This window comes from Drosophila guanche, unplaced genomic scaffold (genome assembly GCF_900245975.1).
Source record: "Drosophila guanche unplaced genomic scaffold, DGUA_6, whole genome shotgun sequence".
NCBI classification, from domain to species: Eukaryota; Metazoa; Arthropoda; class Insecta; order Diptera; family Drosophilidae; genus Drosophila; species Drosophila guanche.
Window position 1 is genome coordinate 3,749,694 of NW_022995745.1, and position 27,712 is coordinate 3,777,405.

The window sequence follows — 27,712 nt, forward strand, 5'->3', positions numbered from 1 at the left end:
ACACACACTGTGAGAGTGCTGATGAGAGTGGCTCCATGTGGCATCCACTTCAGTGCAGTGAATCAAGTCAAGTCAATTCAAGTGCGAGTGTTCCACTGATGAGTAATTTAATTTGTCGTTTATTAGAATAGCACTCGTATTATTTTATGAGATACTCCAGCCCCATCTACTTGACTTCGAGTTCTTTATTTGCCAAATGTGTCACTGGTCGGGGGCAGGGGGTTGGGGCAGATATGTGGGGCACAGAGCTGATTTGCCGTCGGCTCTTTGACTACTTCACCCATTCGCTGTGATGAAACGCCCTTGATCGATGGTTAATTGCATCTAAATTCAAGCCACCAGACAGAGTGTTCCAGATATTGTATGTTCCATACATAGATGGTAGCTGGTATTATAGCTTAAAGTCCGATTGCAGAGCACTGGGCAGCGGGGTCTGGTCTGCTTATCGGGCTTAAAGGCTTTATAGCGACCCGACGCTATCCACCAATATTGTTGTGGTGTCGTAATCAACAGAAATTCAACTCAATGGATTACGGTTGCAATCGCAGAACAGAACGGTAGCTAACTACCATAATCAAGACCATATTTATGGTGTGTCCAACATGTTTATACGCCCCAAACGAGTGTTTCTGTGTGTGTGGGGATAGGCATTTACGATGCCACAAAAGTGGATCAGTTGAGGGGAGAACTCGTTCCACTCGATTCCATTTTCACTCAATTGAAACACTGAAACTCTCGTTGCAATAAACTGCATGGATTCCGGAGTGCCAGTACACCAGTAAGTGAATTTGAGTTTCGAACTCGCATAAACTCGTCCATAAAGCTGGGGCTTCTCTGCCGATTAAATTAAAATCCCTTTGTTCTTTCGAAACGTTGATGGTTTTGGCCACAAAACCTTTACCTACCAAATGCTTAAACGCTGTCTGAATTAATTCCCAGATTGAAAGTATTTCCGGCATTGAAGTAAATAACACTTTTTCGTATAACTTCTTTGTAAATGGGTTTTTATTAAATCTCTAAAATGTATGTTGCAGAGTTTTGGGTTGGGTTGCTTCGCTTTGCTTCTGTCTCGAAAACATTTGACCTGCGCTGGATTCTGTCTAGGTCTCCATCTTGATTTTGGGGTCATGTCCTTGGGTACTTGCTAACATTTCTGAACTCATTACTCGCTATAAATTCAAGGAGTGTTTTTTTGTTGTTTTCATTACTCGCTATGCACACACTCGCACACACACACACACACGCACACGCAGGAAAAAAAATATCGGCTACGACTAAGTGTCTATTCATGCGACAAAAAAAAAATCACTAAATTCTGGCTACACACAAAAAAATGGAACACTAATTAATGCTTTAGGTATTATATAGTACAGACATATGATTTATTTGCATTGCGATCTGTGACGTACATATGTACATGTACATTATATACTCATATTTAAGTAATTTCTTTATAATATTTACACGGGCTTCCATTTGGATTTTGTATAAGGCTAAAGACTAAGACAAAAAAAAAAATAAATTCTCTAGATCTAGTTTTATAAGTATTATCAACTTTAGTGCAAAAAAAAAAAAGGTATTATGTTTATATGATTAATTAATTATGGTATGTAAATATTGTTTTTTGGGAATGGTTATTTGGGTAGAGAAGGGCTTTAGAAATTCTATTGACTAAATTGGGCCCTTGAGCTCTTGAGCTGCACGGGGGCTTTTGTAGGTAAATCTAATTTATAATCTGTAATTTTTAATGTTTTTTTACACTTATGATATCCGCTCTCAGAACTCTTCTTAGTTAATTTTGTTGTTTGTTTGTTGTTTTGTTTTTTTGTGTGCTTTATGTATTTTTTTGTGCCTCTTTGTCTGACTTATTTACAGGATGGACAGAGGCTTCTACTTTTGACTATGTTTTACGTTTTCCACATCTATTTTTTGGCTGCTTCTCCTTCTCCTTCTACTTTGACTTCTCGTTCTCGTTCTCGTTGCTCATTTCTGTTGTGGGGTGGGGTCTGGCGAGCGGGCACGTTCCATTATTGCACCAAAGTTTTGTTCGAATTCCCAGCTCCAGTGTCGACTATTCGAGTGTCCATACCCCCATGCCACTCCGCATCTAGCTGTACTAGGGCCACCAGGCGGCGCGCTGCGCATGCGCATGCGGATGGACATGGGCATGGGCCTGGGCATGGGCATGGGCATGAGCATGGAGTCCGGCGGCAGCAGCGGCCGCCGCGTGCTGATAGGCGGCCCCATTCAACGCCACCAGATGATGGGCAGCGGCCGCATTCTGCATGGCCGTGGCCGTCGCTGAGCTCACCGAGACGCAGTCGGGCGCCAGCTTGGAGCCATCGCCGAGGCACGGCTTGCCGTTGCGCACCAGCACGGGCACAGCGACGCGGCGGGGCGAGGGCAGCGCCGACGGATGGTGCGGGTGGGTGGCGTGACCATGCAGCAGGCCCGGATGCTCATATCCCTTCTCGTTTTGGGCCCGCTTCGTCTTGTAGCGATGATTCTGGAACCAGATCTTCACCTGTGTCGGCGTCAGACGAATGAGGCTGGCCAAATGCTCGCGCTCCGGCGCACTGAGGTAGCGCTGCTGCCGGAATCTTCGCTCCAGCTCGTAGGTCTGGGCCTTGGTGAAGAGCACGCGGCGCTTCCGCTTCTTGTTGGGCAGACCGTCGCTGTTGAGGCCGCCACTGCCGCCGCCACCGCTGCCGTCCGCATCGTCCACGTCGTCGATGTCCTCCTCGATGCCGTCCTCGTTGAGGCTGTCATCATGCCCGCTGCTCGCTCCTCCACCATTGATGGGGTCATGCTTCAGGCTGTGATTGTTGTTGTTGTTGTTGTTGCTGGTGCTATTGTTGTTGTTGTTGTGCAGGGCATGTGCCGCCGAGGGTCCACCGGAATTGCCGCCCCCATGGATGGAGTGCATGGCATCGCCCACGGACAGGGCATCGCTGTCCGCGGACCGACTGTAGTTCTTGTAGTCGCCGGAGAGGGCGGGCGAGGTTTGGCAATTGGAACCGATGTACGTGTAGGAGACCTCCGATGTAACCGGCGATGTGCTATCGGGACTAGCCGGCTGCTGTGTGCCTGCAGGAAGAGCGAAGGGGAGAGAGAGAGAGAGACAAGAGTTGTGGGTTAGCGAGATGGCAGAACAAAAGGAAACCCACTGCCAATGGACAACGAATTTGTCAGCAATGCCAATAAATTAATGCCCCGACACACCCCTTAAGTCACACCCTTTTTAGCAGCTACCCACCCCTATCGGAATGGATCGCATCGCATCGGATCGGATCGGATCGGCTCGCATCGGCATGATCGGGCGAAAATTGTGTGTGTTTGCCGAAGAGGAGTCAAACACTGGCAATTGGATTACGGCCCGACATGAGGCTGTGGTCGATCTTTACTTTGGGGTGGGCCAGATGTGCGGGCACCGTCCCTCCCCTCCCCACCCCTCCCCTGCCACTGCTCCCGCCACGACATGGGTTCGGGTCTAATAATGTCAATTAGGCAGCAAGAGACACAAGCAAAAATTGACAGGAAAATCTCCTGCTACCTGGTCTCGACGGTGCGATCTCCTGCTGCTGACTGCTGACTGCTGACCTTCGGGATGCAAGCGGTTGGAATGGGATGCTAATGAAAAGGCATTTACGAGTGCTGTGTGCCACGGAATGTGTCCTGGGACTGCGACTGGGACTCGTACTGGGACTCGTACTGGGTTGGGCAGACAAAAGGCAAACCTCAAAACATCAATGGCATTTCATTGCACGACTCTTCCGGTTTCTCCTTCTCTCTCTTTCAGTGGTTTCCCTCCATGGGGCGACCGCCCACTTTTGATGTGACTTTTGTTGCGCGTTGATTTATTATCGGGCGTGGCGGCTGCCCCTCGGATCGGGTGTGATCCATGCCAACCGCAAGGGCTCCAGAAGAGATCATAGATCATAGAAAAAACAGAAGCAGACTCGAGAATCCACTCCAGCTCCTCCTCCTCCTCCTGCTACGACTATTCCTACCATTGACTAAACAAAGCCCAGCGGCTAATGCTCATCCATTACCCCATAGCTGTTCCCCCCTGCGCGCTGCTTCCATGACAACTCAACAAATTAATAACTTAATATAATCAAAACGACTCCTCGTCGACGCTCCTTCTTACAGCTGTGAAGTTTCCCAAAAAAAAAAAAGAGCAGAGCACAGCAGACAGCCAGAAAACAAAAAGCGAAAAAGCGGAAGAAAAAAAAACGGCAAGCGGGCAGCAATTATAATTTGTAGCCAAACAAAAAAAAAAGGAATAATAAATGGTGGTGGTGGGGGGGAGGCAATCGACAAAAGGGACGTGAACGTGGACGAAGCGGAAGTGCGTGCCATAAATTGCCAGGACGAGTGAGAGAGAATATGTTTGGGCCGTAACAACAACAACAAGCGACAATGGCTGGAAGGCAGGCTGGCAGGGCCCAGCCAGGCCAACAACAGAGTTAATCCTCAAGTGTGAATCGCATACAAACTATTAGTCAAGATTATAATAGAACCCCACCCAAAGCACCCCAGGGGCAGTCCCAAGTCCAAGTTCCCCTACCAATTTCAATCCAATGAATGAGTGAAAGAAAAAAATGTTAGAAAGCGGCGCAAGGATCAGAAATGGCTCGTCACCACTCCGCAGAGTGCAGAGCGCAGAGCGCTCCCAGGAAGCACCTGAATCCATACATAGCAGAGGGTTAAACACAGCACCAGCCCATGCCACATACGAGTGTGAGGAAGAGTTCGATATGCAAACACAGCTGCCTTATCGACCCGAGACCCAATGCCTGTGACTGAGTGGATGGATGCATGAATGGTTGAATGGATGAGTGGATGAGTGGATGGGTGAGCACCACTTCCCTGGCGAGGCAATTATTTAACAATATTATTAGTCGTGCAGTTAATCGGTGCAACACTCCCGCACCCTCGAATGCCGACATTTGACCATCACAAAAGGGTTTTTGGTCTCCTCTTTGGAATGGAAGAATTATCCACAGACGACTTCAAGACAACTATAGCGCACTTCTCAAAGTTTATTAGCTTGCTGATAAGTGGATTCAATCTGCAGTTTTTGAGACTGCAAATATGTGACTCTTGTAAGCCCTCGGGATGGCACATTAAATTCTGATTTGCTCCTCTGAGACTTGTATATATTCCGAAATCTTCTCCCGCTTAGTTTCTCATCTTTGATCAATTTGAATTTGAATTTTGGCTTCTCCCACCTGAAAGTTTTGCAACTGCACTCACCGTATAATTCGTTCTCTTTGATCCACGCACTGCGTCCCGAGTGTTGGAGCATTGTGTGGGCCATGTGGTGGTAGGAGGACATCTCGTCCCCGAAGGTGCCAGCGAAATTCTTGGGCAGATATTGCCCGGCGGCAACTGCAGCGGCGGCCACCGCATTGTGACTGGCCAGCAGGTGGGCGGCGGCATGGGCGTGGGCGCCGACATGGGCATCGGATCCAACGCCAACGCCAGCGGCACTGGCGGCAGCGGCAGCAGCAGCACTGCTCTGGTGGTGTGGCAGTGGCAAGGGAGGGGCTGCCGTTTGCTGATGGTGCTGCGAATGCGAATGCGGATGCGGATGCGGATGCTGTTGCTGGTGATGCTGCGGATGCGGCTGATGGTGATGCGGATGCTGCGGCGGGTGGTGGTGGTGCGGCTGCTGTGGGTGGTGCTCTGTGGTGTGATGCTCGCCGTGTCCGGCCCCAGCGCCATGCTCCTCCAGCGCCGCCGCACTGGTGGGCGTCGGCGAGAGCGTTGCCTGTCCATGCCCATTGCTGGCCTCCGCCGCGTGGCTCAGTTCGCTGCTGTGCTGGGCAACCGCAGCGGCGGCAGCAGCGGCAGCGGCGTTCTTCAGATCAGATCCGTCCAGATTGAGTATGTCCGATATGTGAAATCCGGAGCGCTGCGACGATGGCACTTTGGCATCAAACAAACTGCAAGCAAAAAGGAACAAATTATTAGAAAGAGATAAATATATAAATATAAATATGAGGCAGGATACTCTGGTTCAATGCTAAATGAATGCCTTGATTGATGTTTCGATTGAGGCTTGAATGAATTTTGCTACTTGCTACTTGCTCTTGTCATTCTGTCATCTTTCAACTGCAGTTTCATTGCAGCCCATTGCTGCTACATCCGGTATTCATGAATGGCGGAAGGCCCAACAAAGGCTTTAGAATGTGGCTTGAACAGAGACTGGCCAGGTCTACCTGTCGGGGCTGCATATGTACCTGCCGCTGGCCTGACTTTCGCAGATTGCGAGCGAGACTGTGTGACGGGAGAGCTCAGTGGGAAATGCTCGAGCAAGAATTAACTTTGATTAAGTGCAGCCAAATCGCTGGATTATTGACACCTAGTCCCAGCGGCCTTTCCTTTTCCATTTCCATTTCCATTTCCCTTGTTAAAGCCCGAACGAGACCCAGAGGCTAATGAAAATTTGATTTTCCACTAATACCATCAACAATTAAACACAAATCTGCTTTAGAGCAAGGCACTGACCACTGACCACTGACCACCGCTGGGATCGCCCGCCATCTACCTGTACAAGCGAAGATAGGATCGCATCGGATAGGAACGGATCGGCTCGGATCGGATCGGATGGGATAGGATAGGGTCAGGTCGCTCCTCAGGTCGTGCCACATGTTGGCGCAAGTTTTTCGCGCGCTGCTTCCGGTTTTTCCACATTGAATTTTTCGAAAATTCCCACGCCAGAGACGGCTCGGCCCGGCACGATGGTGGGACAAAGACGGCGACACACATGTTGTGTGTGCAGAGGGAATTCCCTCCGCCAGACAGTGTGACGCCGTCGTCGTCGCTCAGGGGAAGACCTGTCGTCCGAATCTACGATCTACCGAGTGCTCGCCTGTCTGCTGCACACATGTTGGCCCTGGTTTGGAGTTTCCCTGACCACTCTCACCTACTGTCCACATGGATGGATGGGAATTTCTAAGCCAGGGCCAGGCGTTAATTCTACGATCCAAATGCGAGGACCTTGAGTACTTGCTCGCCCAGCAAAACGGGGGAAATACGTCCCATATTCGCGCGTTTTCCTCTCGACAGGATTTGGCTAATTTGGCCCAGCAAGTGGCCTCATTGGATTAGTGTGCAAAGTCCATTAGCTAGCCAGGACTAGCACTAGGACTAGGCACTAGGCACTAGGGCAGGGGCTCGCTCAGGGGTGTGACTATGCGAGCCGAGCTTAGGCGAAGGCAAAACTGCGGCTTAGGCAGCAAGCAAAGGCAATGATCGAGCCGTGAAGATCGAACTTTGATACCTTGCAGATTTTAGCGGTTAGAAATGAATTCAATCTCTAGTTCTGAGCAATAAATAAGTAGAACTTAAGATCGAACTTGGAGTAGTAGATGGAACATGGTGTGAAAAGAGTTTGATTACAGAAATATGACAGAGGACTTTAGGAGTGATGGATCAGCAATGCAGATTCTGCTCAGAGATGGAAGATGGAGCTTGGAAGCAAGTCAACATATAGTTCCTCCCCCAGAGGTTAAGATATTTTACCAATCGAACTTAAGGAAAGTTAAGGGATATTTATGATCACTTGATAAGCCTCTCCAAAGATCCCTCTCTCATCTCTCCACTCCCTCCCGATCGTGCTTACCCGGGCAAGGCGTTGCGCAGGGCCGCCGGATAGAAGGCGGCTGGCAGCAGGGCGTGGCTCCAGGGCGGCAGCAGTATGGGCGACCAGGGTAGAAAGGGGGCAGCCGCTGCAGCAGCCACGGCCGCCGACGAGGGCACCATGAGGCTGCCCATGCCATGGAGCCCGGGAAAGCCACTGAAGGCCGCCGCTCCTGTGGGTATGCGCAGATGCTCGGTGGCGGCCAGTCCGGTGCCGCAGGGCGTCGTTGTCGTCGGCACCGTGGTGCTGGCTGTGCTGAAGACCTTGGAGGAGCGCTCTCGGTCCTGTTCCCGCTCTCGCTCCCGCTCCCGCTCACGCTCCGCACGATCTCGGTCGCGCTCGCGCTCGCGCTCGCGTTCTCGCTCCCTGGCCCGTTCGCCCTCGCGATCTAGCGAGGGGGTGGAGGTGCGTAGCGGTCGCTTGGGCGTTGTGGGGGTCGTCGGCGAGGCGGGACTAACGGTGATGGCGCTCTGCGGGGAGGCGGGCAGGCTGCCGGCGCTGCCCAAGCCGCTGCTATTGCCGCTGCTAAGCTCCCGTTCGCGGCTACGCTTTGAGGGCGTACGCTCCAGGGCGCCCGAAGTGGTCATCTCCAGAGCGGCGGGCGATCGGCCGTCTGGCGGCTGCTGTGGCGATGTGGGGGCAGGGGATCCGTTCGATTTGCGCCGCTGCTGGGCGGCGGGCGCCGGAGACTGACTCTTGCGTTTCTCCGCCACTTTGTGGCTGTTGTTGGCACGCCCGGACACGGAGTCAGGGCACGGGGACACGGGAAAAAAAAGCTCACACACACGCGAACTGAGGGAGAGATGCACTGGGAAACTTTTTGCACTTGAGACTCAAGGACCTGCTAGCAAAATCCAATGGCAATCATAATCAATGTTGGTCCGTCCGTTTGGCTAGCAAAGTATTCGGCTTATCACGGATGCGGAATCTGTCGAAGGATGCGGCTAAGGATGCGAATGCGGATGCAGATACGGATTCACTTGGTCGCGTTCGGGCTCTGCGCTGTTAGCCGCACTCTAAACATTCCAAACTGAAGTGTCATCAACAACTAACGAGACATCAAGAACTCGACACGAGTCCAACCAGCCAACGGCAGAAAAGTACCAAAAAAAAAACAGAATCTCTCTCTCTCTCTCTGTGTGTGTGTGTGTGAAGGGTGTCTTTTGGTATATGGCCAGGGCTGCATCCCTCCACCATTTGGCACATACATAGACATAGACATATATGTATATGGAGTCGTGAAGCAACACCAGTGCAAACGGAGCACCCAAGTAGAGACGAGCCCGAGCTGAGCTGAGCCTGAAGAGAGACACTCTCCTGTTGTTGGGCCACGCTAAGTGGCTTCTCATGTCCTTTTCAACAAGGATACAGCGCTGAAGAAGCCCACGCCAACAACAACAAACAGCCACATTGTGAGTGGCTCGTTCAACCACCGGCAAGGCAACAACTGCAGAACCCACCACCAGCCAGCTCGAGCTCAAGCCAGAAGCCAGAAGCCAGAAGTGAGAGCGAGAGCGAGCGAGATCCTTGTGTCTGTCCGTGCGTCTCGCTTGCACCGCTTGCAACAAGGGCCACTGGCTGCTGCTGTTGCTGCCCTGCTCTGCCCTATCCGACGAGTGCCCACTTGAGCCGCCGCCTCTCTGCTCCCTGTGTGTGTGTGTGTGTGTGTGTGTGTGTGCTCACGAGTGGCTTTTAGTGTGCGTGTGAGCCATTGTAGAGCTCGAGTAGCGGCAGCAGCGGCGTAAGAGAGGGAAACTCTCTAGGTAGGACGGACTGGTACCCACGTCTTGGTTCCCAGCCAGTCAGACAAGTTCCTTTTGTGGCTCGGAAAACTCTTTCATTCATTCACATTCACATTCACATTCACATTACGAGTTTAAGAATGCTCGGCTCTCTCTCTGCCAACTATCTCTTCCTGGCCCGGTCGGTCCATGCTGGCTTGGCTCTGCCCTACACTTGATGTTGTCAACAATTGCCGCGTCATTATATTGTGTTTATCATTATCGTCGCTGTAGTGCGGGATCCGGGGACAACGACGACGCACCTACGACAGCCCCAGAGCCGAGAGTGTGTGCGAATGTCTTGTGCGAGTGAGGGACAGGACATGATTTTATGGTCAAGCCCTGACATGATATCATAGATTGTATAAGAAAAACAGAGGAAGAAAAGACATGATGTCAACTTCAAATAAATGTACAGGGATACCGGCGAAAATTAACTTTAGGATCAATGCGAGCAACACCAATACGATTCAATACGTTAATAAATATTATTTATGTAATTAAGAGATGATGAATAACCATGAATGATATTTAATATATAGTGCAGAGGAACATCATGCATTTTAAGATCAAAATGCATCACAGCAAATATCTTTGTCAAGCAGCTCCACACGAATGAACTCCACATGAAACTTGAAACAAATGCAAATTGTGCCCAAGTATGCATATCTATAATTATGCATATAGCTGGTCAGAGAACAAACCTTAAGAGCAATTCATTTGCACCATATGGAACTACACAACTTCCTATAGTCCTCTCTGCCCTAGAATGCATATTTATGTAAATATGTACAATGTATGTACAATATATGCATTCATTCGTTAGTTGCCACTTCAAGTACAACTAATATATTTACTACAACTGACAACCAATTCCAAGTTACATATGTAAATAGGTTGTTTCGATTTTGTTTCACTGATAGTCTCATGGTCAAGTTACACTCAAACTCTATTATTATCCTTTACTTTTCTGTAAGAGCTTCTGATAATGTTCTGATACAATTTCGCATTCTACTCCTCTGTGATTGTAAATGCCTTTACACTTTCAGTGATTACCCTTACATAAAGCATAAAGGGTAGCATTTCCGACCCTTAAAAACATAAACAACCGAAGCGTTGCAGCCATGTCATTACATTTCTATGCTGACTACATTCGCGCTGCAGGAACGGGTTAATAGAAAATACATAGTGAAGTTTCTTGGATTTATCTTTGAATGTTTAGTTGATGTTGAGAGTTGAAATGCTTTAAGTCTGAGTAGACTGTGGCGAAAGTTCTATAGCTATTTCATGTTGTTTTGGCGGCCTGGTGTACTGAACTGATAATGTTATCTATCAATCTCACTTATAGACGAATATTTGATGGAAGTTTTTGGACAAATATATAATGGAAAATCTCCACAGTCGAACAAAAAAGGCGCACAAAAGTCCATTTAATGCATCTTTAGGTCTAATCCTTATCAACATGTCATCCATTCAAGTTCTTCGTTCTGTATCGAATATTACTTTGACACGGAAAAGTTCTCCAACTGTTTCCATGAGGCTTTCCTCTCGTGTTGGCAGAGAGGCACCCAAAAATTATTTGAATTTCGACTTCATAAGCTAACCCATGATTAGCTCAGATCCTTCACATGCCAATACTACTCTCTGTCTACCAGGACACACCCAGAAGAGGAAGAGTGGCCCCAAATAAAATATAGGAAAAAACATAATCAACACGAACATTAAGCTAACTTGAACAATCCCCCAAAATGGAGCCACGGCCGGGAGTTGTGGGGCAATTGAAAAGGAGAAAAAGCAAAGGGAAAATGCTACATTGCTAGACACATGGCGTGCCTGGATCCCATCCACAAACATATGTAAAAATATACACATAAGAGTGCTGGAGTACATACCAGAAGTATCTCCTCCTGTACATAGAAGTATCTCTATGTGGAGGGTCGCTCTTTACATAAGCCTCTCCGCCCCCAAACATCTCTACAGCAGGGAAGTGGCACTCCATTGTCGCTCATGACGTTCACACCATCATCAATCCCATCCCCCCCCTACCACCCCTCTTACATACAAGAGCATATAGTAATGGTGCGGGGGAAATTTACTTGTAATGCCGTCGGCGTCGCAGCCATTCTCGCCGTCGGCGTCACCGTCACCGTTGCGACGGTTCTGCCAAGTGGGCGCGCCCGTCGGCCTAGGCCCTGGCCAATCAGCACGCAGTGGGAGCGAGATGGCTGGCTATGCACAGTGCGCGCATGTTAGGGAAATTTTCACGGCACAGTTCACTCTGTGCGAAGGATATTTTGGCAATGGCAAAGGGATATTCTGTGTTCTCTTGTTGTTGCTGTTGCTGTTGCTGTAACTGCGGCCAGGGCCTGCGCACGCCCATTTTCAATTGGGTTTCTTTTTTTTGTTGTTCCTTTTCCTCTCTGCCACATAGGAAAAGAAACGGTAATGGAGTGAGGAGCGACGGTGCGGAGTGGGGCGGGGGTAGATGGGCCATTGTTATGGGCTTAATGATGATGTTGCATTTAACAAAGTAAAAACCTTTCAAGCAGCGCTGCTGCCTCGCTCGACTGTTGTTATAGTTTAGCTTCCGCAGGAAGTTTAAGTAGCAGCAACAACAACGCCAACAAGAACAATAACAATAACACGAACAGCAACAGCAACAGCAACAACTACTACAGTAGTGCAAAATGTATCTGGTATCTGTACGAGTATCTTCTGTAGTCTTCCCTGGCATTCAAATTACATACAAATTCAATTCGATTCTCGCACAAAAACTCGTTTATTTTTATTGTTGTTCTTTCTCTCTGCTTTTTTTTTGGTTGTATTTTGTATATATTTTCGTTTCTGCTTGTTTTCCCTTTTTGCACTTCAAACTACTTTAACCAATTGTTGTTGTTGTTGTTGTTGTTGCTGTTTTGTGTGTGTTTATTTCCATTTAGGATCTAAGTATTGAAATGCTTAAATGGCAAACTCCCATTGTCGCATTCCCCCTTTTGTTTTTGCTGGAATCCTTTTCAGGCATCCTTTTTGCTGCATTTTTGAATTAGTTTTCAATTTATTTACATATCAGCGATGGCGAGAGGGGCTAAATGTGGAAAATGTGTGCAGGTATTTAATAAGCTTAAAAGAGAGTAAACTTTATGCTTCAATGCTTTGGTTGAATAATAATTTCTTAAGAAATGCAGGGCTTCAAATTGAGTAAAAGAAGGACAACAAATACTAGAAAATATTGCAGAACTTCAGGAAATAAATTTTAAATGTGTTGTGAACGATGAAGTTAAGCTAAAGTGAAAAGGGCATTGGGCAGCCACAAAACTAAAGAGCATTCTGGAGACAGTTTGTGACAACCGTCAAGTGCGAAGATCACAGTAAATAGCATCGGGAGGGAGCCATAAAAATACATACAAACTGTATCAAATCACAGCCTAAAGCATGCTTGTACACAAAAACAACATAAATGCAGCTAAAAATACTTTTAATCCGTCCGTAAAGCTGTGCCCTGCCCCTCGTGTCGCTGGGCCATTCAAAACTCAAGAGAAAACTCAAAAAAATGTCAGCCGGCAGCTGGCAGCAATTCGATTTAAAGTGTGACAATGCATTGGGCTTGGCTCTGGTCCTGAACCTGGCAGTGGCCCTGGCCCACGGAGGAGTGCCACCAATTGTATCCGTATCCGACAGATACACACAATTAACAGCGGCAGTTGATTTCCATTTAGCTGCGGCTCTTTCCACACCAAAATGCAATAAAATATCGTATGTTGAATGTCAGACGACGATTGCCCATATCCCTGTTGCTATTGCCGTCATGTTTTCTGGTGTTGTTGCTCTGTTCAGCAGGCAGAAACCGCGTGACATGGCCTGGAGGGGGGAGGGGGGCACTAACAACCCCAATTAAACGCTTCGTTTGCCATACAGGGAGAAGGTTTTTGGCAAAAGGTGTTTGCTTAGCTGAGATACAATTAAGCGAGAGCGCAGCCATGGCCATAGCTCGAGAAGCGATCAAAGCAGCGTGCCACACATACAGATGCACACACTCGAACCATTCATTCATTCATACATTCATTCGCTCACTCACTCACTCACTCACTCACTCACTCACTTACGCACTCACGTTCATTCAATGCTCGTTTTGAAAATGTCAGCCCCTCCTGCCGCACCGCACCGTTCATCCCATTGTCATCCATTTTAATTTACCTTCCGGTTTCTGCCTTTATTCCCTTCATTTTGACCCTATCTGCTCCCTATCTTTCAGCTTCTTTCTCCCTTCCTTCCCTTCCCTACCCTGCACTATGTTGGCCCGCTCGTGTTCTCAATTGACGGCCATGACAATTTCGGGCTGGCCGATTCGTTGCGCGGAAGTGATTTACCCAAAAAAAAAGAAAAAACTAAAAAGAGAAGAAAGAAAAAGTAAAAACTGACTTTTGAATGCAGCCCCAGAGGATGCAGCCAGCAAGCTGAAGCTGAGAGATGGATGGATGCAAGCGGAAATGCCTCATTCACCTTTATAGTCCAGCCATCCAGCCATCCAGCCATCCTACCCACACTCCTCAGCTCCGCTGGCTGCTGCGTTCGAGCTGCTCCTGATTGCTTTTCGGGGTGTTGTCCCTTGGTCAGTTGTCCTGGCGTGATCTGTGTCGCTGTCTGTGTTTGATATTGATTCCGGGTAATTTATTTGCCTCATTGCAAAATCCATTATGCAGAAATGTAGGGGAGAGCAGAGAGGGCAACAAGAAGAAGGCGTTGCCATGGTTCGGACAAAAGGGATCCTCAAGATGGGAGATGTACATCCGATTGAAAATCTGAGCAAACACAGCTGGGATCTGTTTGGTTCGTTTTTGGGATAGATTCTTGGCTTGGGTTTCTCTTTTGGTTGTTGCTTTTGGGGTGGCAGCAGATCCCTAATGATCGAATGAGGGCGATTTGCATTCAGAAGTCAATCCATCAGTTGCTTAAGTCAGCTTAGAATAAATCAACGTTGGCTACTTAAGGATGGGACAGCCAGCGATCCTGTTTAGTCCTTAAGATGCCACCAGTTGTGGCAAATGTAGCGTTACGAATGCCAAAAAGGGTTCCTAGAATCAAGTCAAATGAAGCAATTTATGCGTAATTCCATCAGCAATTCAATTGCAAGTTATGAGTCATTAGCGTGTCTTGAATGAGGAATTGTGTCCAGAAGGAAGTTCCCTTCATCAGACGCGTTTATCAGCTTAGAGCGGATCATTATCATTTAGCCGGACGACAAATCAGAGACATTTCGAATGCAAAATGCCAGACGGACATATTCGAGACAAATTGCTTCCTACTTTCGGTGCTGCGATTCATCCCCTGCCTGCCCCTGCCCCTGCCTCTGCCTCTGCCTCTCTTCAGCAGAGGTTGGATCATTCAATAGCTCATTGACTAATAAAAAAGGATACAAGGCATGTACATATCCCACCACTGTGTACGTACGAGTGTCTGCAGCAGCTGTAAGGAGCAACGCTGAGGAGCTGCTTGACAAATGGGTTTTCCACCTTTGATCAGTTGACTCTCCGATTCGTTTGCCGTTTTTTGAGCTCCGTGTCCCACTGTGTCGCTCGCTCAGTCAGTTTTCCCCGGGTCAGTTGGTCATTCATTCCACACTGCGGTGCGGTGCGATGCGGCCAACTTCCTCTGCACACTTCCTTCCTACTTCCTTCACAGCTGGAGCTGGCCGGTAGATACATTTGCAATTTATTTCGAATGCCATGGCAATTGCCCGGCTTCAATTGCAATTTTTTTCATGAATGGCTCAGCGTGGAGCGTAGCGGGCACAATGCTCATTTCGACTCTATCCTCCTTCCTCCGTTCCATTGTTTGCCAGTGCTTTGTCTTCTAATTTCTTCTCTCTTTTTTTTTTCCAAACATCACCTTTGCCCATTTGCGGTGGTCATGGTGCCCCCCCCCAGCACAAATGATCCCATATGATCGGTCTCTAAGTTGAAGCGAAAACTTTGTAATTCCTTTCATTCAAGCAGCAGAACATAACTAAGAGTATATCAAAACAGTAATGAATTGAAGGCTGTTATTATTGTGTATATTTTTAATAGATTTCGCGGGATGTCATTTAGTGTATCAAACTCTCTGAAGGTAAGCTAAGGAGTCAGAGTATCTGTAACTGTCCAATGCAAAATCATTTTAACTGAACTAAATCTCATTACAACACACACAGCTTTAACAAATGTCTTTGTACATAGTTTCTAGCATGATAACAAACGTGAATTTATCATTCTTTAATTTGAATATTTATTTATTTGAATAAATCTCTGACTTTGCATAAATGTTCCTCAATATTTGACGCCTTCCAGTGAAACGCCTCAGGTACATATCTATGTATCTGTCTGGGCCATTTGCCAGCCCGATTCCGTAGCTCATGTCACATTAGAAATGTGCCAAAAACAACTTGAGACACGATCCGCCCCCATTTGCCTCTCTCTCTCTCTCTCTCTCTCTCCCTCTCTCGCGTCCGTGACACTTCAGGCAATCACATGCTTCATTATAGGCCCATCAAAGGACCGCGTCGAGCCCCGAGCCACTGTCTTGGATGCAAATTTCATTGTGTTATATTCGCATTCGCATCCGAGTCCCCGTTGCACGGAATCAGACCCTGCCACTGACACAAACTGGCTGACAAACTGGCATTAAATGTCACAAAGTCACGCGTGGCACCAAACGAGCTGCAACTGCAACAAAATTGTGAAATGTATCAATTTCTGATTTTTATTTCGGTCTTGTTCTTTTTTTCTGCCGCACCAACTTCTACGATTCTGACAATTTGGCTGACATGCAGAGGGAACCATCCCGCCCGGAACCATCTTTTGGTGGGGGGCACTGGGGCCGTCGCTTTGACAGCACCGTTTAAGCCACCCAGCGGCAAACAGTAGACAAAAAAAAAAAGGTGAAAAAGTTTCCTTCCATTTGGCGGGTGACAGTTTCCTCAGAAAAGACATGAAAGTCAGACAGCAAGCAAGTCCATCCCAGGGCTGGCGAGTAGCCCAAAATTCGAGCCAAAAAACTCTTCACCAGCTCAACAGATACTTCTCAAACGTATCTTTGAGGACTCTACATGATGTCCAACCCTGGGCAGGACTTGGCATTAATATTTGAGACAGAACAAATCGAAAAGAATACACAAAAAACAAAAAAAAAACAAACATAAATACAAATTATCGCAGCGTAAGGGTCGCAAATTGAACTCATTTAGAGGCAGCCAGGCATTTGGGCATATCAGAGCAGGAAGAGTACCCAGCAAAGAGTAGGAAGAAATTGATTTTGTGAAGAAATAACTTGGACTTTGCATGCTATAGATATTCTTAGACAGTTGGAAGCTCTGCTCATTAGACTTCTTTCTCTCTTCTCTCGTTCTCAATCGCAGATCTTAACGATTCATCTGCAAGGGTATCCCAAGGGTCGACCCGCTGTTAGCCTTCCTTTGGAATTTTTTCTTTGGGTTTGGGCCTTGTTTACTTCCTGGCTCATCCAATGTCGCCTTTTGCGTTGTCGCGGGGACATGTGCACACATTCCCAGGCATTTAAAGCTTTTTCTGTAGGTTTTTTTGCTGTTTTTTTCGCGTTTTGTTTTTTTTTTTTTTTGTTTTTTTTTGGAGTACGTTCAACTTGGGTGACTTCGTTTTTGTTGGGGAGCTGCGCTCAAATGAAATTATTTTCTCGAACTTCATATTTCAGGGCTGGCTCAAACAAGTGTAGCGTGTCCATATCCTTCTGGCGTCCTGCTCTGGTGGTGCCCTTCAAGTTGCAGCCCAAAGACAAGTGGGCCGAAGGCACAAGTTTCGCTATAAACAACAGTCGCCGGCGATCACACAAGCAACAAATTGCTTGCAGAGACACCACCTGTGAGGACTGCAAGAAAAACCCAAGCAACCTGCTACCATATGGGGAAGGAGGCACACGAAGTAGGATTGGAAATTCCGGCACAGAGATACTGGGACTGGTACGGGGTCTAGGACTGCGACTGCGACTGCGAGTGCGACTGAGCAGATCCATCAATGAATAAGGAGAGAGCGTATAGAACATGACATAAAGTACAAATAAATGGAATTGGTTTTATTTGGCACAAACAGCATTATCCCAGATTATCCGAGGGTTCGATGCAACGATTATGGACAAACCCAATTAAACCAAATTTTGCCTGTCAAATGTGTAGCCTCTGCAGCCCTCTCTCTCCCTCTCGCACTGAGTATTGTTTGTGTGATTTTCCAAACGATTTCACTAAACATGTGTTTTGGTTTTTCAAAAACCCGCCGCAGTTCGCAAGGGCAGACGGAAAGGTGACAAAGTGGAAATAATGCGCATTGTTGGTGGTTCGGATCTGTTCTCTGTTCTGTTCTGTTCTGTTCTGTTCTGTTCTGTGCTGTTATGTTCAGCTCCCTACCCTATCCTGTACTGTACTGTTCTGGTCTTGTATGGTCTCTCGTCTCGTTTGACACCTTTTTGCCTCGGCTTATCGTACAGCCATCCAGTCAGTCAGTCAGTGAGCCGGGGATCCTGGCCAACTGTAGTCCATTCACAATGCCGTAACATTGGCTTAGGGCCAACACACGACGAGCCGAGCCGAGCCGAGCAGAGCATAGCCGAACCGAGCCTAACCGTGTGCGAAAATCAGGGATTTAAACATAGAGAGAGAGAACGAGAGGGAGAGTGAGAGTGAGAGTAGAGGAGAGTGGTGGGAGAGTCTCAGTTCATTTCGATCCGGTTCGGTAGCCAATACAATTTCATTATGTTATGCCATTAAATGTTAATACGTTTTGCTTTGATCCCAAATGCTGCACAAATTCTGCTTGTCCGCCTTCTTTCCTTTCTGTTCGTGTCCTGTGTCCTGTCCAGTGTCCGTGTCCTGTGTCGGTGTCTGTTGTTTTCTTAGCTCGGCTTTGGTTGTGTTTTCTTAGCTGATTTTAAATCAAATTGTTTTTAATTGCCTCATCGATTTCCAGGAAATATTTTGACACTTCCCTCGTCTTCTGTTGTTGGTTGGATTTGCTCACGGATCAGAGCGGCCAGGAAAAAGCCCACAACTGATCAGCAATCAGCCGCAGATCCCAGAGCAAGGAATTTCCCATGATCAGGTGGCGTGTCTATAAATTAAATGTTTTTATTCCTAGGACTTTTTTGTCTCACATTGATCTTCGGAAATCTTAATGTTGTGCCTGCCAATTGATGTACAAGTCATGGCTTATTTTTATCAACTCATTTTGCCCATTGATGCCCGCCAAATGTGAATGAAAAAATAAACCCATAAACTTTGCTCCCTTGATCAAGTGCTTGATACGGCACAAGAAAGCCGCAAACGATCCAATTGACTGATAAAAATTTAATGAATGAATGCTCCTCAAGTAATAAAATACTCTTTCAGAGATCTTCAGATTATTGCTGAGAATACTTAGACGGTGGAGAGGATCACTTAACATGTAAATGAAAACATTTTTGATTAGATCTTGGGTCAAATATTTTTGTAAATGGATCTACACTTATGGCCAGTTGTCGGCTTGGGTCTAGTAGATTCCGAATGCAAAAATAAACAAATCTCAGAGTGATTTGCATCAAGTTTCAGATGTGTTCTGATCATGGTTTTGTTTATCTGAGTATTTTTGCCGGCGGGATATCCATCCCTCGCCCCCGAGTGGGCTGATTGGACGAGCGACCCAACTTAGCTAAGCATGATGGCGGGTGCTTTTGGATGATTTACTTACTCGTAGACATGCTTGTTGTACTCGTAATCCGGCTGCATGCAATAATCCTGTTGGTACACATTGTTCGTGTAGTAGCTGCAATCCTCGAAGTAACCGCAATTCGGATTATAATTGCTCATAATTATAGTTAGGGCTCTCGCGTGCTGCTCTGCCTGCCGCAAGGAGGATAATCGCAACAGGACCACAAATCAACTCAACCGAACGGAAACAGTAACAAAAATAATTAAGACGAATGCAAATTGCTTTGAAATAATTGCAAACAATTGTCTGACAGTCAGTGGCACATTTAATGAATTAATTTTTAAGCTCGCGACGGTTAATTAATTGCACTCCGCTATGACAGACAGCTGATGGGGCTTGGATGGGGCTTGGAGTGGGTTGCTATGGCTGTGTGGTGGTGTTGCTCGATCGGTTTTTAATGCACGATCACTTTATAATTTGTGTGTACTCCGTACAACCATTGAGGCTTTGAGGCGTGAACTTTAATTTATTATTATTCAATTGCACTTGATCGAGAGCTACATTTTAGCCTGCTCTATCGGTGCCGAAAGAGTCTGGATTTACGGTCGTCGCTTAACGGTTTTTACTGTTTACTGTTTACGGTTTACGGTTTCTACGGTTTTTACGGTTTACGGTTACGGTGGCTCTCGAGTGGGGCCGGTCTCTCTCCTCGTTGTGGGCTGCGGTGCGCGCGCTTTTTGACTGCCGTTTGCCGATTTCAATAAGCCATAAAAACCGCTGCCTCTCGCAATCAGCAAAAACAATCTGTTCGCCTGTAGCCCCTGTCCCTCCGTCCGTTACTATTACCAATGCAGATGCGCAAGCGCTCTCGCGCCTTCTCCTGCTCTCGCACTGCAAGTGAAAGCTCACGGTCTCGCTCTCGCTCTCGCTCGCGCTCTAGCACACGCGACGCGACACGAAGCTGGCGATCGGCATTTGATGCGTTCGGTGGGGATGCGGATCCAACGATTCCACGTCGAATGGTATCCACTGACAATGTCGCACTGCCAATGAAAGGAACCAAAGTGCCAGAAGCTCTTACCGCTGCACGATGATCCTCACATACACACACGGACGAAGAACTGAAACTGTCACTGGCACTGGCACTGGCACTGGTACTGGGACGGGGAGTATCACTGGGACTGGAGCTGGCACTGGCACTGGCACTGGCACTGTGGACAGCTGGAGTGGCGCAACGAGGGACACTTTAAATGGTACAACAATCACTTATTAAAGTCAAATAGGTATTAAACAAAACACGCACCAGGAGAGCGGACAGCGGCCGGAGAGGGAACTAACTGAGTTAAACAAATATCAATAAGTGTACACAAGAACATCGACAGCTACATTGACTGGGGACTGGGGACTGGGGCTGGGACTGGGGACCGCGATAAAGCATTCCGCGTCCGCGTTTGTGCCCGTGTCCGGTGTGTCCGTGTGTATGCGGTGCCCTGCAGATATCGCTGGCAGGCCCGGTAGAGAGAGGGACTCGGAGAGAAAGAGCGAGAGAGGGAGATACTTTGCTCGCAACGCCCCAAATCGGGGTTTTTGCTTATATTTGTTCTTGTATACCCCCCGTTTTGTTGTTGTTGTTGTTGTTCGAACCGATTTGCTGCTGCTAAGCATAGTGCACAGTGGTGTGCATTGGTATATGCGATTGGGATCGGAATGCGAAGAGGAATAAGTACACCAAGAGGGATCTCTGAAGCTTGTTAAATGTTTTTCGATATTATTGAAGATTTGATATATGGAAAGAATTTCCTTTAAATATGGACATATCTTTCTGACGGATCGATAAGCCTAAGCCCTTTAATCTGTGTTAAACTGTGTTTGCTGCCAATAACTCTTTCAATTCTTACTTCTGATACTTGCATCTCCCATAACTGTTGATCTCTTGAGTGTATGTCAACAGCAGTTGTCCGTTATGGGGAAGCACTCACTCAATACAGCCAAAAGGCACACGGACCAATCCATCAGTGGCTGAATGAATAATTTTGCTGTCGAGGGCTCGACGATAAATATCTTAATTGGCATTCGTAAGACCTCCACTTGATGTTTCAGTCGTCACCTAGACCAAGGTGTGATACCTGAGTTGGCTGATGGCTGATGGCTGATGGCTGCCAAGCTCGAGCTCAAGCCGCCGCATCATGAAATAATAATAATAATAATTTTCTCCCCCCAAATAAACGATATTATTATTATGGGCGATTATGTGGCGCGTATGTTTATTGTCATATATGTAATATCGCTCTCTGATCGGGAGTTGAGCCATAAAACTCCCGTGTGGCTGCGTCCATCGTCTACCTTCAGCACTCGCTCGTGTTTCTGTTTTATTTTGGTTTCTGTTTGCACAAGAGTCGACCGACGAGCGGGTGATATCAGTGACGATAGGGTACGGTATCCGTGATAATGGAAACAACCTACATACATACGAGGTAGCTCTGCCAGCTACCTTTTCCAACAGATATTACAGCGCTGATATGTTGCTGTCAGTGGGATGGGGACTGGGGACTGGGGACTGGGCATGGGGATGCAACTGGTTATTTTCGGTGGGCCGGGTTGCTTATGGGCCAGGGCTAATCAATGTGGAATTTGAATGTGGGTATCGTTCGTTCGGTTGTTTAATGTTGTAGGAACATGTTTTGACTTAGTTTCGAGCTGTGCCCTCTGTTCGGCTTCCTCCGTGAGCTTATCAGATGGGAGAGCAGGCTACCGTTTCCAATCTTTGCTTGTTATCGCTGGCCACCCCACCAACACCATCAACAGCAGAGTGGGGCGGCCCCCAACTAACCGCAAACCCCCAGTCGTTGCTGTAGTTGCCATCTCTATCACACCACGTATGCAAGCATTTTGTTTATGCCCTTATCTGCAGGGGAAGGAGAGACTCGCCATGAATGGTCCGCCCCCGTGGTCTATGGTGTTGGCCTTGTCTAATTGCTTTTGGCGAAAGCTTTTTGGCCACTACGATCGCGATCTGACGATCTGGCGCTGGTTCTGGTTTTGGAAATGTATCTGTATCTCTGCGCAGACATCTTGTCACATCCGCATTGATAATGGCAAGCGAAACGGGAATGTTAATGGTTCTTGAATGGTACTGAAAACCATATTCAAATGCAGTTTGGGGCGGCTTTGTTTACCAAAACCAAAGCTGAAAGGCCGCTCATTATCAATGGGTAGAATTCATTTTATCTCCTCTACTGAGTGCTGCCAAGTTCAAATATGAATTTGCACAACTGTTGGAGTACCTTGGATACCTTTTGTTGTAATGCTCTTCCAGCCGCTTGTCGCATGTTCAACACCCAATTCGCTCGAGTGCATTCCAAAGTTGTTCAGAAAACGGCCAAGACACCTGACTATCTGCCACACTATCTGTGCATTTGTAAGTGTGTGTGTGTGTGTGTGTGTGTGTGCTCCGATAGAGAGGCGCAATTGTCTGCACGGTGCACGACCGGTAAGTGGTCTGTTTGTCATTTGTCATGTTGCCGTAGAACTGTGGGACAGTGTGCGCCACTTGTAGAACACACTTCAGAATGTGCAGAATGCACTTTGGAAAGTTTCAACCACAGTGAGACGGACGCTGGGGCTTGGGGGCTGCACTCGAACTATTTCACAGAAAGATCCACTATCTATCTGTTCAACCGTGCTCCACATAGCGAAGTTCTCCATCGATCAACCTCACACACATGTGCGTATGTTTGTGTGTTCCAATAACCAAACCAAGTCCAACCAATCCAAATCAACCAAACGGAGCCAGCAGCAGCAGCAGCAGCAGCAGCTCTTTCGCTCATATATCAAAATGAACGTCAATTTTCATGCTTTGGACACTTGATAGACTGAAGTGCTTTACATTGATTTCACATATACGTTCTCAAGTGATTTATTGTAAAGGCTTGTAGGCACACTCGAGCTGAAAACTCATAATGAGCACACACTGCCTTTGCACACCTGTACACATGTCTCCAAGAGTCTCTCTTAGAGCTGCGGCTTAGAAGTTTGTCTGTCTCTCTGTCTGACTGTCTGTCTGTCCGACTGTCTGTCCACAGGTCATCTGGTTAGACTCTTTGGCATTCTAGGCACAAGACACAGCCAGTGCTGATTCAGTGAGGACTAGGAGAGGAGGAGCTGCTGATAAATAGAGGATCCATCGATGAGCCATGAAATGGGTTTTACCTTGATTATAAGTCTTCGAACTGTGGTTTTGTTTTGAGGAAGCCCTTCAGAGTACAGCATGCTAATTATTCTCTTTAATTTATTGTAAGATAAACCCATTAAAACATTACATTTGGGTACATTCCAGTGGTCTATGGTTCTGTTCCATGGGTTTATTATAAGTTCACATTCGATCAATCAACTGCTTATTGCAACTGTATGTTAGACGAGTAAATCTCTTGTTAAATCCACTTCCTTCTTATCAATGCTAATCCGAATGGCAACGGGTGGAAATTGATTAGGTTTGCGGCGATATTTCACTGAAATATATGACCCATCAGCTGGCTGCTGGCATTATTAAATAAATCAATATAATCTGGAGGTAAAATACCTACCACTTCCTCCTGCCCGTCCCCAAAAGGCAGTTCAAGTAGCGACATGGGGGTGGGGGTGATTTGTTTGTTTGTTTTTCTGTTACTTTATTTTATTTATGCAAAATATTTCGAAAAAGAACACAAAAATTCAAAATGAAAACATTGAATGATTACACATTGAAAATTGTTGTTTATTTGGTTTGGGTTTCTTTCTTGCTGTTTTTGTTGCTTGTTTCCTTTTGCATTCTAATGTTGCATGTTCGTCCTTGTGTTTTTTGTGTGAAACATTATACAATTTTCCATTTCCTGGCCTTGGCCCTGGGCCCAGCATCCGAAGGGGAGTACGAGTAGAAGCAGGAGCACATCTCAATCTCTCTCTGTATGTGAGTGTATCTGTATCTGATTCCCCCCAAAAATACCGATCAAAAGCAGGATCAAGGATCAAGGACCAAGAGCCATGGACCATGGACCATGGACAGACCATGGACCAGCAACCACCAGGGGACCAACCAATGCCGAATGCTGAAATCTTTTCCACATTAATAATAGTATATATAGCGTACAATTATTGTTGCAATTACAATTGTCTTTGAGTACATTTAATATTTAAATTTTCTTATACGTCTCTCTGGCCATCCGTTATGCAAAAATCATAGTTGGACAAAAAGAGAGTTACACAAATGTTACTTTGCTTTTTTTCCTTTGCAGCTTACACATTTTGGTTTTTCGAAAATTTCATTCATCTTTTTCATTCATTTTTTGTCTGTTTGTTTTGCATTTGTTTTTTTATTTTCAATGATGAGACGACTACGACAAAAACACATCCGATTTTTGTTTTATGTAATTTTGTTGCAGCTTTTTCTTTGCGCTTCTTTTTCTTTCTTTCTTTGTTTGTTTTTTTTTTGTGTTGTTCTTATATGTTTTATAAGTTTTGTGTAAATCTTTTTTGCATTATGATATTCTTTACGTTTCCATTTATTTATTCTTTTATTTAATTTTATTTATGCAGGACGGGGTTTATTTCTTACACATTTGCATCGTTTTGCTTTTTCTTTTCTTTTTTGGTTTTTTTTGTTTGCTTTCAATTTTACTTTCCGCTTTTTTTGTTTTACTTTTTTGCTTCACTAAGTGTAAATATCAATTGTTTTTTTATGTTTTTTTTTTTTTTTTTTTTTTTTTTTTTTTTTTTTTTTTTTTTTTTTGTATATATATATATATATATATGTATATATATATATGTATAATTTTCCATTTTGTTCTTGTTCTTGTTGTATTAATGAATAAATTAAAAAATATTCAAGCTTTTTTTTTTGACTAGTTAGAGTTTTTCTCTTATTTACTCTTACGCTTTTTTGTGTAGTTGATTTGCCATTTTGGTTTCTCTTGAAATATATAGATGTGTGTGTGTGTGTGTGTGTTTGCATATATTGCTTTTGCAATACATTTAGCATTATAAAGGGCGTGGTATTATGTGTTTAAGAGTGTGCAGGAGGGCCTTGGGCATGAAGAACATTTTGAAATGTAGCTGGGCATGCTGGCCCCTGTGCACAAATGTGATTCATAATACATTTTGGGAGAGCTTCAGCCATGAATTAGCAGTATTAAAAGTATTTAAAGTGAATAGTGAACTTAGACAGAAATTTAAATGAGCTTGAAGGTTCAATTATTGTATGAAAATCAAAGGATTTGATTGAAACTGGCAGCAAGAGTGTGTATCAAACATTGTGTTTGGTTCAATTGAGAATAAAACTGAAGCTGCAGCCAAAATTAAAACTGAAATTGCCATTAATAAAAATGCTAAAATGTAAATTGAAACATAATTGATGATTTAATTGTAGTTGCGGTTTATACAGAGATTCGGCCTAGCAATCAAATTGAGAGTGAACTTTTTGCTACAGCTTAAAACTGAATCTGCAATTGGTATTGTGACCTACAATAAAGATTGAAGCAGGAGTTGCAGTTGAAATTGGAATTAAACTAGCAATTGAGGCAATTCATCAATCGATGAGCGCTGATTACATTTGAAGTCCAGTTTCAACTACAACTTCAGTGTCAATCATCAGGTGCAGCCTCAATATCGTTATCAATTACAATTTCCGTCTTAGGTTTAGATTAAAATTATCTCTCAGTTTCAGCGTCAGTCCCAATTTCCATATTACATTTAACTACATTCACAAATTTGGTTTTAGTTACAGTTTCAATTTAAATTTTAGTCACAAGTCATTCGGTTCAATAGCAATCTCAGCTTTACACTCAGTTGCAGTTTCAGCATCGGTCTCAATTATTGTTTCAGATTTCACAAGTGAAAAAGGGAAGAGCATTCGCGCTTCGACTGCAGTTGGGCAGGAAATTTCGATTATTTGATTTAATTGAATAACAATCTGGCCGCTCGAACAATGCGGGCCAAATATTTGCCAAGCAATCGAGCTGAGAAATGAAACTAGCCATTTCGAAATGGGTTTATCTGTGCGGCTCCGACCACTCTAGTCGGTGCCAGGTCTCCGCCTTCGCCTCTGTCCTTGTCTCCGTCTCCGTCTCCGTATCTGTCTTCGTCTTTGTGTCCGGGTCCGTTTCTATTCGGGGCTACACCGACTCTGGCTTTGCTTATCAGATTTAAGGAAAATTATGCAAACACTTTGATTGCACTTCGAATCCAAGGGCTCTCATCCTCCAACTCCCCTGCATCTGTGTGTGTGAGTGTTTTGTGCTGGCTTTTGAGTGAAACATGTAACTTAAGAGTGCGTGAGAGAGAGAGAGAGAGAAAAATGCTTTCTTTCGACTAACACACAAAATGCTGAAAAAGTTCTAAAAGATCTTTGCTTTCTCTTTTGGTTTCTCCTTTTGTTTTTTGTTTTTTCTTCTTTGTTTGTTTGTTTGTTTTTTTTTTTTGTGTTTGCAATTAGCTTAGCGTTTTGCGGTTTGCATTTTGCTTTTCTGTTTTATATAGCAGATTCATACAATACAATATATACTCGTAATTCATGACCAATCCATGACCATTGACTACCGATTTGTCAGCGAATCAGCGGATCAGTGGATCAATCGTTATTCATTATTTATGGGTTGCTGTGTTTGGTTTGCTTGTGTATAGATACATAAATACATTTATGGACATTTTTTTCTTCTTGCTTTGCTTTAAATATATTGTTGTATATATATATATATATATATATGCATGTATATATATGTATATATAGGTGTGTGTATATATAATTTGTGGGATTTTACTCTGCCTCTGACTCTGCCTTGCCGTATTTGTATGCATGTATATAGCTGTATGTGTGTGTGTGTGTGTGTGTGTGTGTGTGTGTATTGGGAGCGTGTTTATAGAGAGTCCTGCATATACGGTGCATGCATGCTCGTATAAGGATTAGTACGCGTAGGTAGCTCTTGGGTTCACATGTGTCTGTCTCAGTATGCGTATGCGTGTGTGTGTGTGTGTGTGTGTGTGTGTGTGTGTGTGTGGGTATTGGTTTATGCTTTCAGCTCTTAGCGTGAATTTAATTGTACGAGTATTTGCGTAATTTGTTAAGAGTTTGCTGAGATAGGGATATCCGCTGTTGGCAAGCATTTTTTACTTTGCTGGCGATGCTCGAAAGTATGCTACGAAGCAGCCATGACATATGTATGTGTCTGTGTGTGTCTGCCTGTGTGTGAGTGACTGTATGCATATGTATGTATGTATGTATGTGGGTGTGGGTGTGTGTGACTTGACATTTTATTTACTAGGAATATCTTCTTGTTTTTGTTTTTTTGTTGCATTCTTGCATTGCTTTTGCTCTTCTCCTTACTCTAGTCCTGCTGCTGCTCCAACTCTAGCTCCATCCTCAAGTGTATGTGTGTGTGTGTGTGTGTGTGTGATGTTGACTTTCCGCTTTCGGTGTGCGCAAATATTCGACTGCCTCGTTGGACTTTATTCATTTTAAATATTTGACACAGAAATCTAGAGGAAAACCAACAGAATCCTGTTTCTTTGTGTCGGTGTGTTTGTCGGTGTGTGTGTTTGTCGGTGTGTGTGTGTGATAGAGAAAGAGA

At 45.5% G+C, this 27,712-nt stretch overlaps 1 protein-coding gene across 2 annotated transcripts; it reads right to left on the minus strand.

The window, feature by feature from the left end:
• Positions 1-1,841: 1,841 nt before the first annotated feature.
• LOC117581117 (homeobox protein vnd) lies at positions 1,842-27,556 on the minus strand. Of its 2 annotated transcripts, XM_034268039.1 has the most exons (4): positions 27,546-27,556; positions 19,155-19,927; positions 5,260-5,951; positions 1,842-3,087 (listed from the first exon to the last, which is right to left on the minus strand). In XM_034268039.1, exons 2-4 carry the CDS (start codon positions 19,271-19,273, stop codon positions 2,117-2,119), a joined length of 1,782 nt encoding a protein of 593 aa, XP_034123930.1. In that variant the 5' UTR covers positions 19,274-19,927; positions 27,546-27,556; the 3' UTR covers positions 1,842-2,116. The 2 variants fall into 2 exon arrangements, with proteins under 2 accessions (XP_034123930.1, XP_034123929.1); XM_034268038.1 differs by lacking the exons at positions 19,155-19,927; positions 27,546-27,556 and adding an exon at positions 7,634-8,750.
• Positions 27,557-27,712: the final 156 nt, after the last annotated feature.